Source organism: Hippopotamus amphibius, chromosome 10 (genome assembly GCF_030028045.1).
Source record: "Hippopotamus amphibius kiboko isolate mHipAmp2 chromosome 10, mHipAmp2.hap2, whole genome shotgun sequence".
Classification (NCBI taxonomy): Eukaryota; Metazoa; Chordata; class Mammalia; order Artiodactyla; family Hippopotamidae; genus Hippopotamus; species Hippopotamus amphibius.
In genome coordinates, this window is record NC_080195.1 from 117,242,975 (window position 1) to 117,260,294 (window position 17,320).

Sequence of the window (17,320 nt, forward strand, 5' to 3'; positions counted from 1 at the left end):
GGATCAGAGCCCCCACCTATGCCGACTCCCTGCTTCCTTTCTGCCCTCAGGGATCTCGGGGAGACCCCGGTGACGCTGGTCCCCGCGGAGACTCAGGACAGCCTGGCCCCAAGGTATGCCCCTCCCCACCCGGCCGCATGGGCCAGGGGTCCTGAGCAAGGCTGCTGGGAGCCTGCCAGCCCTGCCCCCTTGGTGCAGGAGGACACCAGGGGCCCAGGCAGCACCCCCCAAGCCCGTGTTCTCACCCTCGGGGGTGGTGCGTCCTCCCAAGGCAGGCCCTGCCCCTGTGGCCCCTCCCCCCTCCGCCCCCAGTCCGGGCTGTCTGACTCCATCTCCACCTTTCCCACTGGCCCTGCCCTGACTGGCCTCCCATGTCCCCCAGGGAGACCCCGGCAGGCCTGGATTCAGCTACCCGGGACCCCGAGGAGCACCTGTAAGTCCTGGGGTGGGACAGGGACGGGGGAGGGGGTGGGCATTGTCGGGAGGGCCGTGACTGGAAGGTTCCTGCTAGTTCCTGCAGGGCCTCCCACCGGGCCCAGGGTGAGGCTGGGGGCGGGGGCAGGGGTGGGGGGCTTGGCATCAGGAGCAGAGGCAGTCCCTCCGGGAATCTTGGACGTTCTCCCACAGCCTGTGCGGCTCCGTACAGATTTCAACAGCCAAGCCCACCTGTCAGGGAAGGGAGGGGGCTGCATGGCCATCAGCCCTCGGCCGGGTGCTGAGTGACCCCCTGTGCTTGCTTCCCAGGGAGAGAAAGGCGAGCCTGGCCCCCGCGGCCCCGAGGTACGTGCCGTGGGCAGTCTGTGCGGCTCCTCCGTGCTGAGCTCTGGTGGTGGGAGCCAGCCTTGCTCTGAAACGCCGCCATGTGGGGTCACGTCTAACCGTCCCGCACCGCCCTGCGCAGCTTCCTCCTGCAGAGGCCTGCCTCTGGGGCAGATCCCTGGAGGGCTGGGGGACAGCAGGGGAGGGGCAGCGCCCGCCTGCCAAGCTCTCTGCGCTGTTAACACGGGTGTCCTGTGTCACAGGGGGGCAGAGGTGACTTTGGCTCCAAAGGAGAACCCGGGAGGAAAGGCCAGAAGGGCGAGCCTGTGAGTACCTCCACCCAGTCGCTGATCGCCCAGGGCAGGGCCGCGTGCAGGGCCCCCCCAGGCTGCTGCCGGAGCCCACCTTCCCTTCTCCTTTGCAGGCAGATCCTGGCCCGCCTGGTGAGCCAGGCCCTCGGGGGCAGAGAGGAGCCCCGGGACCCGAGGTAGGTCCGGCGCCCATCCCTCCGGCCCTCAGGCCACAGCCCCTGGGCCAGCCATGCCAACAGGCGCCGCGAACCACGCGGTCAGTGTGCAGGGTCCTCGAGTGGCCGCGTGAGCACACGTCCGGCCTCCCAGCCTCGGCCGCGGCGGGGGTCACCCCCTCACTTTCCCCTTCCTCCCCCAGGGAGAGCGCGGCCCCCCAGGAGACCCCGGCCTCACGGTAGGTGTCCGTTGGGGTTGGACTCAGGGTCCTCCTCCTCCTAAAATCCGAAAGAAAGGGCAGCAGGGGCAGGTCAGCGGGGTGAGGTCAGAGCAGGAGGTGGGGGGGCCACAGGCTTCCTGCAGCAGCGCCTGCAGCCGCCCTCAGGGCCCGCGCTCTGGGCTGGGGGCTGACCCCGCGGTGTTGCAGGAGTGCGACGTCATGACCTACGTGAGGGAGACGTGCGGCTGCTGTGGTGAGTGGCGGCCCCCACGGGGCCATGTCCTTGGGGGCTCTCGTCCCGCGGTCGGGGTCATCCGTCCGAGGCCCGCCTGCCCCCCCGCGCTCGCGTTCACTGTTTCCCACGGTGCACCTGGCTGCACGCCCCTGGCGGCTGATGCTGTCTCACTGGGCCAGGGGTCAGCTCCGTCACCGCCCGCCCGGCGGTTCACCCCGCCCCGCGCCGCCTGCTGCTCTCCGCCTCCTCGCCCCGCCCCGCACGCCAGCCCCGTCCCTCCCCTGACAACGCCCCTCCGCTCGCCCCGCCCCGCCCCTGACCCCACCCCTCACTCCCCGGCCCCGCCCCTGACCCCGCCCTCGCCCCCCGCACGCTAGCCCCGTCCCTCCGCCTCCCCCGCCTCGCACTCTCCCCTGACCCCGCCCTGTCCCCACCCCATCCCGCGCTCGCCCCCGTCCCTCCCCTGACCCCGCCCCACACTCCCCGGCCCCGCCCCTGACCCCGCCCCGCGCTCGCCCCCACCCCGCCCCGCACTCGCCCCTGCCCCTCCGCTCGCCCCGCCCCTGACCCCGCCCCGCACTCCCCGGCCCCCCCCCTGACCCCGCCCCGCGCTCTTCCCCGCCCCGCCCCGCACTCGCCCCCGCCCGGCACGCTAGCCCCGTCCCTCCCCTGACCCCGCCCCTCCGCTCGCCCCGCCCCGCTCCTGACCCCGCCCGCCCCTGACCCTGCCCTGCACTCCCCGGCCCCGCCCCTGACCCCGCCCCGCGCTCTCCCCGGCCCCCCACCCCCGCAGACTGTGAGAAGCGCTGTGGCGCCCTGGACGTGGTGTTCGTCATCGACAGCTCCGAGAGCATCGGCTACACCAACTTCACCCTGGAGAAGAACTTCGTCATCAACGTGGTCAACAGGCTGGGGGCCATCGCCAAGGACCCCAAGTCGCTGACGGGTCAGCTGCGCCGCGGTGGGGTGGGGGTCCAGCGTGGCGAGGGTCGCCAGGCCACGCCCTCGGGCAGAGGGGCCGGCGCGCAGAAGCCCTGAGGTCGGGACAGAAATCCACGGGAGGGGGCTCGGAGGGGTCCTGGCTCCCCCGAGGGCCGCCCTTACGCGCGCGCCCGCCTGCAGGGACCCGCGTGGGCGTCGTGCAGTACAGCCACGACGGCACCTTCGAGGCCATCCAGCTGGACGACGAGCGCATCGACTCACTGTCCAGCTTCAAGGAGGCCGTCAAGAACCTCGAGTGGATCGCGGGCGGCACCTGGACGCCCTCGGCCCTCAAGTTCGCCTACAACCAGCTCATCAAGGAGAGCCGGCGCCAGAAGACCCGCGTGTTCGCGGTGGTCATCACGGACGGCCGCCACGACCCCCGCGACGACGACCTCAACCTGCGGGCGCTGTGCAACCACGACGTGACGGTGACGGCCATCGGCATCGGGGACATGTTCCACGAGAAGCACGAGAGTGAGAACCTGTACTCCATCGCCTGCGACAAGCCTCAGCAGGTGCGCAACATGACGCTCTTCTCCGACCTGGTGGCTGAGAAGTTCATCGACGACATGGAGGACGTGCTGTGCCCGGGTGAGTCCGGAGGAGGGGAGGGCGCATGGCCGGGGCGGGGCCCAGGGCTCCACAGGCCACTGAGCGAGCCCCTGGGACCCCCGTCTCTTTTTCTGTCTCCTAGACCCCCAGATCGTGTGCCCAGACCTTCCCTGCCAAACAGGTAACGCGGGCACCGCTGGCCCCCCAGACAAGCCGGCAGCCAGGGCTGGGGGGAGGGCCATGCGGGGACCCCAGGAAGTGCCCTTTCGGGCAGTCTCGCCAGCAAGAAGCCTCAGATTCGAGATCCGCGGTGGCCTCCAGGTCCCTGGCACTTCCGAGGAGGGGGCTGAGGGTGCAGTTGACATCTGGAGTCACTCGGCGGCCCTACCCGCCTGGCGCATGGGCAGAGGGTGTGCGCTAGGCTCTCGCGCCACTGGTCTCAAACACAGATTCACCACCTGGTGGGCTGAGGTGCCCAGAGGGACGGACACCCCAGGCCCGCCCGGCTCCTAAGCCCTGGATCCAGTAACCAAAATGGCTGGTCTTAAACCCTCTGGGAAGTGAACACAGCCACAGCCACGGGGCAGCTGGGGAGCTGCTACCTGGCGGCTGTGGTCTGATCTTTCCTCTGGGAGCAGACATGTTTAGGGGGCCATGTCCCCCACCCGACGTGGTTGCACTGGAGTGAGAAGCTGGGGGCTGGGGACCCACGGAGGCTGCCCCCAAGGCGTGGGGAGGGGAGCAGGATGGTGTCGTCCAGCTCCACATCTTGTTGCTGCCTCCGAGAGACCCCAGAGCCGGCTCTGGGAAGCGGGGACCGCCTAGCAGGTGGGAGCAGGGGTGGGGGGTCGGGCTGGGCTGTTGGCAGGTCCAACCCTGATGGGAACCACGTGGCCTGCATCCACATCCGTGTCTGCCGTGACGTCAGCATTTGGGCACAGGCTCCTCCCAGGTGTCAGGTGGGCCCCTGGGCAGGTTTAAAGGCACCTAAGCAGCCTGAGGGAAGGGACCATGCTCAGTTGGGACAGGGGTCCCCACACTTATCCTGACAGAGGACTCCCAAGGAAATGCTCACCGAAGTTGTACCAGTGACCACACCATGGGTGTTGGTGAGCTGTGAGGTCATCCCAGAGGCAGCCTGGCTGGGGTCTCCAGAGTCAGCTGGAGAGGGTTGTGTGTGGTGCCCAGAGCCACCCCAAACCTCAGAGGCTGGCCCAGTAGCTCCAACCCCGGTCTCACCCGGGGCTGAAGGGGTCCGCACAGAGACCCAACCAACACATGGTCTGTGCCCCTGCCCTCAGAGCACCCGAGTCCTCCCAGCGTGGGGGTCCCATGGTCAGCTTGGCCCCTGGAGCCGGGGCCCAGCAACGGTCTTGCTGGGGAAGCTTCGCGTTTCTCACCATGGGGGGAGCCGCTGAGGGTCTCTGCAGACGCTCCTTATCAACGTGAGGACGGGGCCCCCGTTCCCAGTTACTGAGAGTCTGTCGTGAACGAGTGTGGGATTTTGTCAGATGTGTTTTCTGCGCCTATTGATGTGATCAGGTGGGTTTTCTTCATCAGCTTGTTGATGCGATGGAACGTTCACGGAGCTTTGAGCGTTGAACCAGCCTCACAGGCCTGGGACAGCTCCCACTTGGTCCTGGTGTGTGATGTATATATTGTTGGGTTCGATTGCTAATATCTTGCTGAGGGATTCTGCATCTGTGTTCATGAGATCTCGGGTTGTCATGTCCTGTCTTGTGACGTCTTTGGTTTCGACGCTAGAGTAATGCTGGTGATCTCGCTTCCCCTGAGCCTCCAGGACCTGACAGTGAAAGGGAACAGCCCCCTTAGAGACCCCTGCCCTGTTCTTCTAAGTCCCGTCTCTACTAAACTCACCTTCTTACTCTCCTTTAAAGTGATTTGAAATTTCCAAGTAAATTAGACACTGTGACCAGAAGGGAAGAAAGCAGATGTAACTACAGAATATGCTTTTATACATGACTGTCTTGACACGCCTGGACTCCAGCATGCTGGGCACTGTGTGGATGTTGCCTGCTCTGCACGGCCCTGACCTTCTGGGACAAATGGCCCCATCCACCCAGAGTCTCAGCCACATCTGAGCTGGGACCAAGCTGGGGGGGGCCGGGGGGCGATGGGGGGGAGCAGCTCCACGAGACCGTCAAAGAGAAACAAAGGCAGGCACCAGTCAGAGGCGGTAAAGGCAGGTTTTCTTCCGCGACAGCGGCCGCCGGAGCGGGGAGAGCCAGGGAGCCCTGAGCCCCGCTCCCCACACCAAGGCAGGAGGCGCTGGAAGGCTGGGTGCCCCGAAGGCAGGGCGCAGGGCAGAGGCGGGGGCCTGGGGCCAGGACCCCTGGGCGAGCTAACTGGACGCGCCAGAGGCCCCCTGAGGACAGGAGGCGGTGGTGCACGTGGGAGCGAGGGGCCGGAGGGGAGGCCCTGACCTCCCCCGGGACCGGACGGGGAGCGTGTGGGGCTCGCGGAGCATTTGCTCCCTGGTCCTCGGGGCAGCGGCTCTGGGTGGGGAGATTTACGTCTAAAGGGCAGAGGAGGATTTGTAATCACAAGCCGGCTAAAGAAGCCGCTCTGAGAGGGGCTCCAGGGGCCCACCTGCCTAGCACAGGTGGGGCTGGAACAGGCAGGAAGTTCTCCCGGCAGGGCTGAGCATTTTAAGGGGCTGGGGTCGCCCCAGGGCAGGGGCCTGAGCTGTCAGCAGCCACCAGAGCCTGGTTAGTCCCGGCAGCCATCTGTGCCAAGAGCCTTGCGGTTCTCGAGTTTCTGCTCCGTGTCTCCTCAGGGCTCCCCAGAGCCCCATTTATTTAGCTTTGGCACCGATGCCAGCCGCTGGGGAGCTATAGCCTCCCTGGCTCCTCATCTGACCCCCTCGCTGAGCCCTTGGTCTCTCCTCGTCTTCGAGGAGAGAGGCGGCTGGAGGCCCGCTCACGCTGCCCAAGTCCCTTAAAGACTTCTCTGGAATCCCCCGCAGATGGACCGCGGCCTGGTGGCGCGCCCCCGGTCACCTTCCTCCGCACGGAAGAGGGCCCGGACGCCTCCTTCCCCAGGACCATCCCCCTGATCGAACAGTTGCTAAACGCCACGGAGCTCACGCAGGACCCAGCCGCCTACTCCAGGCTGGTGGCCGTGCTGGTCTACACCGCGGAGCGGGCCAAGTTCGCCACAGGAGGCGAGCGGCAGGACTGGATGGACCTGTTCATTGACACCTTTAAGCTGGTGCACAGGGACATCGTGGGGGACCCTGAGACCGTGCTGGCGCTCTGCTGAAGCCACAGGGTGCAGCCCCACCGGCCGCATTAGCCCCCAGGGGCTGCCCACCTTACACTGCGGGGCTTGAAACAGCGGGAAGCTGTTCCTTCGGTCTGGAGGCCAGAAGTACAAAAGCAAGGTGTCCCAGGACAGGGCGCCCTGTGGGCCTCTAGGGGAGGGCCCTCCCTGCCTTTCCAGCTCCAGCTCTGCCTCCGTGGTCACCTGGCCTCTCCCCTTCTCCCCTGCCTCCCTCCTACAGGGACACTTGTGGCATTTAGGGCCGGATAATCCAGGATCGTCTCCCCGTTTCACGGGAATTACTCACTGAATCCCATCTGCAAAGTCCTTTTTGCCAGATCCTTATATCATGGTCACAGGCTCTAGGATTAGGTCGTAGGCGTGTCTTGGGGGCCATTATTTAGCAGAAAAGAAAGAGGGAAGAGCAGAGCCTCATAACAGTCCCGACTCCCAGCTTCACCTCTGGCCTCTGCGCGTTTCCCTCGTCCCCCTGGCTGATACATGGAGAAACCCCCACCCCCACCCCCCACCCCCGGAAACCAGCAGTCCCTGCATTTCTGACTCTGCCTGCAGGAACTCATGAGGCCCAGGGGCACACAGGGAACTCGCTAGGCAGTTCCAGCTCCAGCTCCAGCTGTGTGGGTTTAAAGCCAAAGCTGCTGTTCATCTGCACTGCCATCAAAATAAGCTGTACCGTAAATAAGCTCCTTAAAAAAAAATTGCCAGAAACACTCGCTTCTCTGCGGGTAGCCCAGCACTTCCGCGGACGCACCCAAGTGTTCTTCAGGTGCTGTGAGCACGTCTCGTACCTTGTATAAAAGCTAAGAAGCAAGGCGTGTGAGGTGTGCTGCGGTCCGCGGCTCGCTGGGGTGGATTGCTTGCTCGCCTGGACCTCGGGGGTCGCCTGTGCAGGGGGGCACCTTGGGCCTGGGGGCCCCAAGCAGGATGCTGAGGCCTCGTGGTTGGTGCCACGGCTCAGGACCTCCTTCCGCTGGGATCCCTGTGCTCCTGGCCGCAGGTCAGCACACCTGGGCTGTGACGAGTCCTTTCCTGCCCAGGTCAAGAGGGGTGCCCATGGGGTTGGACCCAAGCAGGAGGACGAGCCCCGCCCCTGCGCAGCCCGGAAGGCAGTTAGCGTTGAGATCTCAGCCATGCCGTGGGGGAGGGGCTTGGCTGCATGTGCCTGCGTGTGGACAGAGGCCCAGCTTGTGGTCCAGTATGTGTGGAGCAGGTTTTCAGGCTGCGCTGTGGGCCCCATGTCCCCCAGAGGCTTAACCTCAGCCCTGGCGGCAGCCTTGCCCCCACACTGTCCAGCATGTCCAGGGCTGGTGACTGCCCAGATGAGGGCAAGGGTCTCCTCAGGTAACAGGGAGTCACTTGGGCTGCCACAAGGGTCTGGCCACACCTGTGCCCACTGCCCACCAAAGCCTTGACCAGTCGAGGGGACACGGGCCGCTTCTCTCTCCGATGCTTCCAGGGCTGGGAGAGATATGGCCCGGCCAGCAGAGGTGGGTCCTTGCATCTGGGGATCTTCATGGGGTCTTTTTACACAATCACAGATGTGATGACACCTCTCTCTCCCACCCGTACTCCCCATGGACCGTGGCCCTTTGGGATGTATCCAATTCTTGGGCCAAAAGAAGGGGCTTTACTGACCCCTTCCTTCCGGTCCGCGAGGGCCTGAAGGGAGGTCGCTGGGCAGAGATGGTGCTGGGAGAGTGGAAAGGGGTCCCTGAGCCTCAGGTTTGGGGACATTTCCTGGTGGGAGCACAGCCAAGAGAGATAGTATTGGTCCCAGGGAGACCGGGTGGGAGCCTGGATGCTGCAGGGGGCTGCCAAGCGCGTGACCTCGGGTGCGGCTCCCGCGGCCTGCGGCGCCTGTGCACGGGGTGCGCGTGAAGAGGCGGCGCGGCGCGTGGCCCGTGGCCCAGGTGGGCGTGGCCGGAGCGGGGGTGGCCCCCGTGGGCGCAGCTGGGCCGGGGCCGCGGGCCCTCTCCCGGGTCGCCCGCGCACCACCCCGTCTCGCCTGCAGAGCTGTACGTGGCCCAGTGCACGCAGCGGCCCGTGGACATCGTCTTCCTGCTGGACGGCTCCGAGCGGCTGGGCGAGCAGAACTTCCACAAGGCGCGGCGCTTCGTGGAGGAGGTGTCGAGGCGGCTGACGCTGGCGCGCACGGACGACGACCCGCTCAACGCGCGCGTGGCGCTGCTGCAGTTCGGGGGCCCGCGCGAGCAGCAGGCGGCCTTCCCCCTGACTTTCAACCTGAGCGTCATCCAGGAGGCGCTGGCCAGCGCGCGCTACCTCAACTCCTACTCTCACGTGGGCACGGGCATCGTGCAGGCCATCAACCAGGTGGTGCGCGGCTCGCCAGCGGGGGCGCGCCGCCACGCCGAGCTGGCCTTCGTGTTCCTCACGGACGGCATCACGGGCAACGACAGCCTGGAGGAGGCGGTGCACTCCATGCGCAAGCAGAACGTGGTGCCCACCGTGGTGGCCGTGGGCAGCGACGTGGACGCAGAGGTTCTCTCCAAGATCAGCCTGGGCGACCCGGCCGCCGTCTTCCGCGAAAAGGACTACGACAGCCTGGCCCAGCCTGGCTTCTTCGACAGGTTCATTCGCTGGATCTGCTAGCGCCCCCCCACCGGCCCCCGGCCCCCGGCCCCGCGGGCGCTGTCCTCCTGTCCGTGGTGCTACTCAGAACCCACTGGAGAGGTCCGGCGTGCTGAGGACCCAGTCTCCCCACATGTGGGTGTAAAGTCGGGAGCGGAGGACCCCTGCCCACCCCACTTTCCACCAGGCACCCTGAGCCCTGGGCACCCCGAGCCCACTGCCGCACTTCACCATCCAGCCTGGCCCTGCCCTCTGCCCTCCCAGGACCCCCGAGGCTCCCTGGGGTGCACTGCTGGGGCCTCCCTCAGCCCAGCCTCCTTCCCAGACTCGTCCCCTCCTCCCAGTGCCCTCCAGAGGCGCTCTGGCAGCCCCACCAGCCCTCCTGGCCCCGCCTGCAGGTCTCTGGGGTCACTTCCCCATCAGACTGAGCTGTGACAGCAGGCCCTGCACCTCCCTGTGTGCACACCCCCGTCCAATAAAGGCTTTGAACCCCTCTCGCTCCCCAGCGTCCAAGTGTCTGTGCCAATGGGGATGCTGAGACCATTCACTTAACCCCCCAGGATCGATCATACCCTGGGCCCCCCAGGGCTAGAGCACTTTAGGGATGTTTCTTGGTTTGCATGAGGATATTTGTGGACGGAGAGATGATAGAGCACGGATGACAGAAAGAGAGGTGATAGAGATGAGATAGAGGGTAGGTAGGTGAGTGATGGAAATAGATGATGGATCAGTAGATAATTGATAGGTAGATAATTGCGAGATGATAGATAATACATTGATGGATGGATATATATGATGGATGGATGGATGGATAGATGGATGACAGGTACACAGAGGAGAGAGTGAAGTAGAGGAGAAATGAGAGAGGCTCTTTTTTTCTGGCAGCCTCAGTGACTTTTTGTCCAGATGCCCAGGTCTTTTAAGGTCACCCTCGGGAAGTGCCCTGTCCCACCCGGGCTGTTCATAGGCTGCTGGGCCTGGGCTAGCAAAGCATCTCCACCTGGGGGCTTAAACAACAGTCTGGAGGCCTGCAGTCGGCGGAGTCCAGGCGTCCGCAGGGCCACACCCGCCAAAGGTGCTCTGCTCTGGTCCCTCCACTGGCCGGGCCCCTGGGATCTTCACACGTGTTCTCCCCGCCCGCCTGTCTGCGTTTCCCTTCTGGACACGGACACGGTCATTTTGGATCAGGGTCCATGCTACCCCAGGTTGACCTCATCTCAACTAAATTACAGATGCAATGACTCTATTTCCAAATAAGGTCAAATTCTGAGGTACGGGGGTCTGGGACTTGGACATGGGGATTTGGGGGAGGGGGACACAGTTCAGCCCAGAACACGCTGATGCCTTTCTGCCCCCTCTTTGGGGGTGACGACTCACCTCCACCTCTCCTGTCATCTGCCCACACGGCCTGCAGCTGGAGCACGGGGCTCACACCGAGCATCTTCTCTTCCTCTGCCCCAGCCCCCCATCCTGGAGAAAAAGGAGAGCCCAGCAGCCCCAGGCCTCAGGCCGCAGCAGCACGGGCGCCTGTGAACTTCCTGGGGTGAGGAGGAGGAGGGGGTAGGCGGGGGGCTCTCCCTCCACGCCTCCGGAGTTGTGTCCACTGGACCCTACACGGGGTCCCCTCTGCAGAGGAAAGGACGTCGCTCTCGGTGACCCCAGCCTGCGACCCTGGCAAGGGCGCAGGCCAGCTTGGAGACTTGCAGGGTGCTTGCCACACGGGTGTCCCCCGGCTTCTCCTCTTGGGCCCCAACCCCCTGGAGGGCAAGGCCACCAGCTCCATCTCAGGGCTGTTCTCCGAGGCCCCACGTCCCCCAGCTCTCAGCCCCTTGGAGGGACCCTCAGACACACTCCCTGCCACATGTGATGTCCAAGTCAGGATTCTACGTTTTCCTACAAGACCCTTCCTTCCACACACGCGCGACACCCTCAGACCCTCCATACGGCTGGGGTTAGCAGGGCCCCCCCCGTCTGACCCCGCCCCGCAGCCTCTCTCGGACCGGGATCCTGTCCCCCGAGAGCAGTGGACGTGCCTGAAGGCGACTCAGCGGAGTCGGGATCCCCTGTGGCACGGACCACAGAAGGGAGCCAGCCGGGCGGCCACAGAATCACCCGCGACAGTGCGGGGCGCCAGCCACCCCCCTCCAGCCACCGCGCAGGCGTCACCAGCATGCAGTGCCCACGAGCCGGAGCCCAGTGGACTCCCCAGGCCTCAAAAGTGTGCGCAGGCCAGGGGTCCCCGTACCTGGGAACAACGTCCTCATTCTGTGGCCGAGACCCAGTGCTCAGGGTCCCTTAGCCTGAGAGGACGGCACGCCTGTCGGCCCCACCCCCACAACTTCCACAGGAAGGAGGGACTCGAGCCAGAGCCATCTAGGCCCTCAAAGCGTCCGCGAGGGGCCTGGCTCGCCACACTCCTGGCTCTCAGAGCAGCCCCCCCCCCAGCGCCCCCCACCCCCCCCAGAGTAACCCCGCACTGAGGCCCCTCCCCGGCATCCCCGCAACGACGTCCCTGCACAAACTCCCCCCACCCGGGACCCTCCCCGACGTCACCGTGCTCATGTCCCCACGCTAACATCCCCCCTTACCATCCTGTCCCCACGTGGCAATGTCCACACGAACGTTCCCTCGGCAACGTTCCACAGCCTCCCTCAGCGACAACCTGTCCCCAGCCTCCTCACCAGCACCCTTCAATCGTCTCCTCACTCGTTCCCCACAATAACAGCCCCTAGGGGCCCCTCAGAACGTCCCCTCAGCAATGCTCTCGCTGATGTCCTCTCACTAACACACTCGCAGTCACGTCCCTCAGCAACGGCCCGACACTCGCACCATCTCTCCCGTTGGCACTTCACCCGTGTCCGCACACAAATGTCCCCTCACCGGAGCCTCACCCTCTCCTCACACTCTCCCTCACGAACATTCTTCAGCAAAGTCCCCAAACCCTTTCACTAACATCCCCTCAAAAACATTCACTCACATACGTCACCTCTTAACATCCCACAGCCCCCCACCAACGCCCCTCACCAGAGACCTGTCACTAACGCCCCCTCAGTAAGGACCCTTCACCAGGTCCCCACAGTAATACCCCTCACCCCCCCCATCACCTCACCAGTGTCCCCTCACCACCCCCATCACCTCACCTGTGTCCCCTCACCCCCCCATCACCTCACCTGTGTCCCCTCACCACCCCCATCACCTCACCAGTGTCCCCTCACCCCCCCCGACATCACCTCACCTGTGTCCCCTCACCACCCCCATCACCTCACCAATGTCCCCTCACCACCCCCATCACCTCACCAGTGTCCCCTCACCCCCCCATCACCTCACCTGTGTCCCCTCACCCCCCCATCACCTCACCAGTGTCCCCTCACCACCCCCATCACCTCACCAATGTCCCCTCACCACCCCCCATCACCTCACCAGTGTCCCCTCACCCCCCCATCACCTCACCTGTGTCCCCTCACCCCCCCATCACCTCACCAGTGTCCCCTCACCACCCCCATCACCTCACCAGTGTCCCCTCACCACCCCCCCAACACCTCACCTGTGTCCCCTCACTGACACTCCCTCACTGACATTTCCCAAAGTCACCTCTCCAACATCCGCAGACCAACGTCCCCTCACTAAAGGACCCCACATCTCATCACTAAGGCCCCCACACTAACGTACTTCACCGACGTCCCTCACTGGCTTTCCTCCCCAAAGCCCCTCGCGAATGTCCCCTCACTGCATAACTTCACCCGTGTCTACGCCTTTGTCCCCTCACTGGTGTCTCCTCACCGACAGGCCTTCACTGATGTCCCCACTGACGTTCACAGCACTAACAGCCCCCGGCCCCCCGCACGTCTGTCCCCTCATGATCACCCTTATCCAACAGCCTCCACCAATGTCCCCTCATCAGTGTCCCGCACAGAGGTCCCCAGTCTGTCACGTCACCAACATCCCCACCTACTGCCCCAGCAGCGTCCCAGCACCAACTTCCCACAGTAACAGCCTGCGGCCGGTGTCCCCATGCCGATGTCCCGTCGCCCATGTCCCCTAGCGTGAACCACCTTGTTCTCCCATGGGGACGCATGAGGGAGGAGCCTCACAGACCCAGGGCTTCCTCCCGCTTCCCCAGGTGTCCCAGGGCCCCTCCCCACTCCCGTCAAAGGGTCTGAGCCCCTGGGACCGAAGGAGGACGGCACTTGCGGGCAGGCCGTCCAGGCTTCTGCTCCCCCCGGGGGAAGACGGATCCCTGGGGTCCCTGCCTGCAGCTTCCAGAAGCCGAATCATGGAGACACAGGCCCGGGGCCTTCATAAGAGGGAAAGTGGACAAAAGCATCGCAGACAGAAAGCTAAGGAAGTGTAAATGGCCAACAGGCACGCTTTTATAAGATGAACCATTAATAACCAATTAGATGCAAGAGTGTGCTGCAGCATCTTGTGAAACGCCTGGGCATGGCCTCATGCGGGTGGGGGGGGGCGGCGGGCAGCTTGGGGACACCCCTGGATTTGCTTGGCAGATCCTCCCTCAACTCAGGTCCGTGTCCCTAGAGGACAGGGTCTCCCCAGGTCAGAGTCTCCCTGGGGTCAGTGTGGCCAGGGTGGGTCCCTGCCATCTGCCCACAGGGCACCCCCGGTCTGTCACCAGAAACAGGCCACATGGTCGTTGCTGAGGGTCTGTCTCACCATCCCGGGGTCGGGGAGGGGGGGTGGAGCAGCAGGGGGCCCTCAGGGAAGGTGAGAGGTCAGGCGGGCGGGGCTGCAGGGGGCCAGCCGTGGGGCAGGAGAGCGGAGACCCTGCATTTCTGAGCCGCAGCACCCCCACCTGCCAGCGAGGCCCCATGTGCCTCGCCTTCCAAGCCCTCAGTGCAGGAGGAAATGGCAAAGGCAGCAGGGGAGGGATGTCGCAGAGCAGAGGAGAATCAGCACGGCTGGGCTGGTGTGGGGCAGGCCCCCCGCGTCGCCAAGCGGGGGCGGGGGGGAGGGAAGGAGGGGAGGCTGGAGCAGCAGCAGGTGTGCTTAGAGAGAAGAGCACCCGGAGCGCAAGGAGAGCCTCCCGCTCAGGGAAGCTGCGACTTCCAACAAAAATAACGATTATGATCAGTTACAACTGCCTCAAACACAAGCAAGAAAGAGCAGACGAAAGGAGTCACGAAGGAGCCACCCCGACCCTCGACGTGCCCTCTGCGCGGTGGATTTAAAACCCACTTTCAGTTCTTCCTAAAAACCCTTGGAAGAAACCCCGTCCCACCCCATAGGAGCCTGCGTGTCCCCTCCCCAGGACCCTCCCCTCGCGGCTCCACGTGTAGGGGGTGCCCCTAGGAGAGCCTCTGGGCTGCGGCCCCCTTGCCGGTCCCCACGCTCCACTGGAAGGATGCAGCAGAGGTAAGGGAGACCCTGCACCCCGAGTTCACCCCCTCTCCAGAGTTCACCCCTTGAGGACCTCCCTGGAGCTTTCCTTGCATTTGCACACATACACACACATGTGCTTGCACACGCAGAGGAGCACACTTACCACACAGGAGCTCAGACACTGTCTTTGTCAGTGTGATTTGCAGGAGCTTTTCTATTGGCCGATAGTAATTCTGCCTGTTAGCTACGTTGGGTTTTTTCCTTCCAATAGGTTCTTGACATTTACTTTGGGTTATGATGTCTTTTACCAAAACAAGTTTTAAATTTTCAGATAGTAAGACTTCCCTGTAAAGCATTTGGGTTCTCCACCTTGCTCAAGGAGGATACACTCCCCAGATCATTTTCTTTTAATAGCTTGCATGGTTCCCTAACAAGTACACTCATACTTTGTTTCTCCCATGTGCATACCTGTCTGGAAGGAATTTCAGGGTGTGGTGATTTTTTAAAATTATTTTGAATGGGAACTTCCTGCAGGCAGGAGGCTGCCACAGCATGTGCAGCTGAGATAGGGAAACACTCCCCACTCCCACCCCCTGGGAAGGAGCTGGAGGCTGGTACATATTTCGGGCCAGTCTAGCGCCCAATAGAAAAGCAGGCTATGCACGTGAACAGATGGCAGAAAAGGAAATCCATCATTAATGATACAAAGAGACAGTCAACTCAGATGCGACAAAAAATCATTAAACCATACTGACACCCATCTTCCACCTCTCAGGGCAAAACCCCAGAGTCTGACAATACACTCAGTTGGGAAGTGTATCTGTCAGCTGCTGCTACATAACAACCAGGCACAACGTCTCATGACAGGACAGGCGGTGTTTATTTCACTCCTGAATCACCCAGGGCAGCTCCAGTTTAGACTCCTGGGGCTGCCTCGGGTCTGACTCCCACCGTGGGGCTATAGGTCGGTGTGGAGGCTCAGGCCGATGGCCTCGGCTGATTGGGAAAGCTGTCCTCAGGTGGAGGTCAGGGGTTCCCAGACAGGCAACAGGTGAGAAACAGGTGAGTCTCTTCCAGCCTAGTGGGCACCGTTCTCACCCTCTCAGCCCCATCCCAGTGTCTGAGAGCTGGGGACACACTCCACTGCCAGTGGTGAGAACCAGGGCTCCTCTGAAGTCTACCAGGGGGACGTGGGGGGATTGGGTCCAGAGGTGCATCCGCTGGGGAGGGCGACGTGCCAGGATTCAGTGTCCCCCCCCCACCCTCGTGAGCCTTGTGCAGGACACACACGAGGCTGAGAGACAGCAGATGCCAAGGGCACACAGGCCCAGTTTACCGAAAGTCAGCTCACAGGGAAAAGTGAGCCTTGGCCTGGGAAGTGTGGGCTTGTACCAGACGGGCCACAGGAAAGCAGGGATGCGGTCACCGTGGAGCAGGGCCGGGGGTCAGGGGTCAGGGGTAAGGGGTCAGGGTCAGGATGGGGAGTCTGTGACGGGGAGATGGCCGCTCAGAACATGCACCTTCCTGAATGTATCTTATATTTCACAGCGAAACAGTGAAGGAAACATGGGGAAGGATGAGTGAGTAAAACTCGTAGGAGTCTCTAAAATAAACACTGATGTGACAGGCCTCTGGGCTAACTTGTTAACTAGAAACAAGTCAGCATTTGACCTGCTCTCCTAGTGAGGGAAGAGAGAAGGACATAGACTCACACATTTGTGTTCGCATGCATAAACACTAAATGGGTGCAAAGAGGGACTTGAGCGAGTTCCTGAGGAGGATACGCAGGGGCTGGTGGGCGGGTGGCGGGGCTTCTCCACAGGAATCTCTGCACAGCCCTGGTTTCTGAGCCACGTGACGTGACGCGTTGTCTGTTTTAAAAGACCGGGTCAGGGCCCCCCGCCTGCAGCTCCTGGGGGCACCTGGTCCTCCCACAGCCGCGCTGACCCTCGCACACTCACAGCACGAAGTCTCAAGGAAGCTGCCCTGCTGGGGCAACATGGCCACCTGCCCGGGCCCCCCTCGGTGTCCCCGCAGGCCCCGCTCCACCCCTCCTGCCCGCCTCTGCCTCCGCCTCCCGCCCCCTGGGACCCCGCGGCCCTCCCTCTGGCATCATCATCTCGGCAGCACCCGGACCAGGGTCGGCCCAGGTGGGGCTGGGTCTCGGCATGTTGCCCCCAGTCCGGGGGTACTCCACCACACCCCCACCCCTCCCTCACCGCCCAGGCCCTGCAGGGACCCTCCTGGGACCCCCACTGCCGGGCCTCGGCCCCCGAGCTTCCACTGAGAGAGGTCAGTGCCCAGTGCCCAGGACCGCCCCCCGGGGACTCCAGGTCCCATGCTCCATGCCCTCCCGCCAGGACAGGGGACCCGGCCACACGTCACCATCCCCTCCCCAGGAACTCCCGGCCGCCTGCCGCCCCTCGTCTTCTCCTGCCCTGCGAGGAGCTGGCCTGGCCACCTCGCACGCCAGCAGAACCCCCCCCACTCCCCCGCCCATCAGGCAGTGCAGCCCGCACCCCACCGTGTGAGGGGCCCTGTTGGGGGGGCTCCATCCGCCAGGACCCCGGCTGCTCTGGAACCCCGTGTCACCCCGTGCTGCGCCCCCATCCCCTTCCCCTGTCCCCCCACACGGGCACCTCAGGGGGTCCCCTCCCCCAGACACTCAGCTCGCCCTGCCCCCCCACCATGGTCCCCCGCACGCCCCGCACACACCCCACAGGCACCAGTGTCTCGTCACTTTACTGGAGGCCCCAGGGGACAGAAGGGGACGCTGCAAGCCCCAGACACACCCACCCCCCACACCCTCCCTTCCGTGCCCCCCACACCCTCCCCTCTCTGGGCCCCTCGGGACATGTCTGGAGAGGCTGCGGG

At 64.0% G+C, this 17,320-nt stretch overlaps 1 protein-coding gene across 2 annotated transcripts in view; it reads left to right on the forward strand.

Moving 5' to 3' along the window:
* Window positions 1-9,606, forward strand: part of COL6A2 (collagen type VI alpha 2 chain) — a 37,906-nt gene extending 28,300 nt beyond the window's left edge. The window contains exons 18-28 of one of the 2 annotated variants that reach the window (XM_057697023.1): window positions 51-113; window positions 383-433; window positions 745-780; window positions 1,023-1,085; window positions 1,184-1,246; window positions 1,429-1,464; window positions 1,654-1,699; window positions 2,475-2,627; window positions 2,804-3,256; window positions 3,360-3,398; window positions 8,532-9,606. In XM_057697023.1, the coding sequence (XP_057553006.1) occupies window positions 51-113; window positions 383-433; window positions 745-780; window positions 1,023-1,085; window positions 1,184-1,246; window positions 1,429-1,464; window positions 1,654-1,699; window positions 2,475-2,627; window positions 2,804-3,256; window positions 3,360-3,398; window positions 8,532-9,130 (1,602 nt within the window). In that variant the 3' untranslated portion in view covers window positions 9,131-9,606. Of the gene's footprint in view, window positions 1-50; window positions 114-382; window positions 434-744; window positions 781-1,022; window positions 1,086-1,183; window positions 1,247-1,428; window positions 1,465-1,653; window positions 1,700-2,474; window positions 2,628-2,803; window positions 3,257-3,359; window positions 3,399-6,203; window positions 8,485-8,531 lie in introns of those variants that run through there. The other variant, XM_057697024.1, reaches the window with a different exon arrangement.
* The last annotated feature ends 7,714 nt before the right edge of the window (window positions 9,607-17,320 follow it).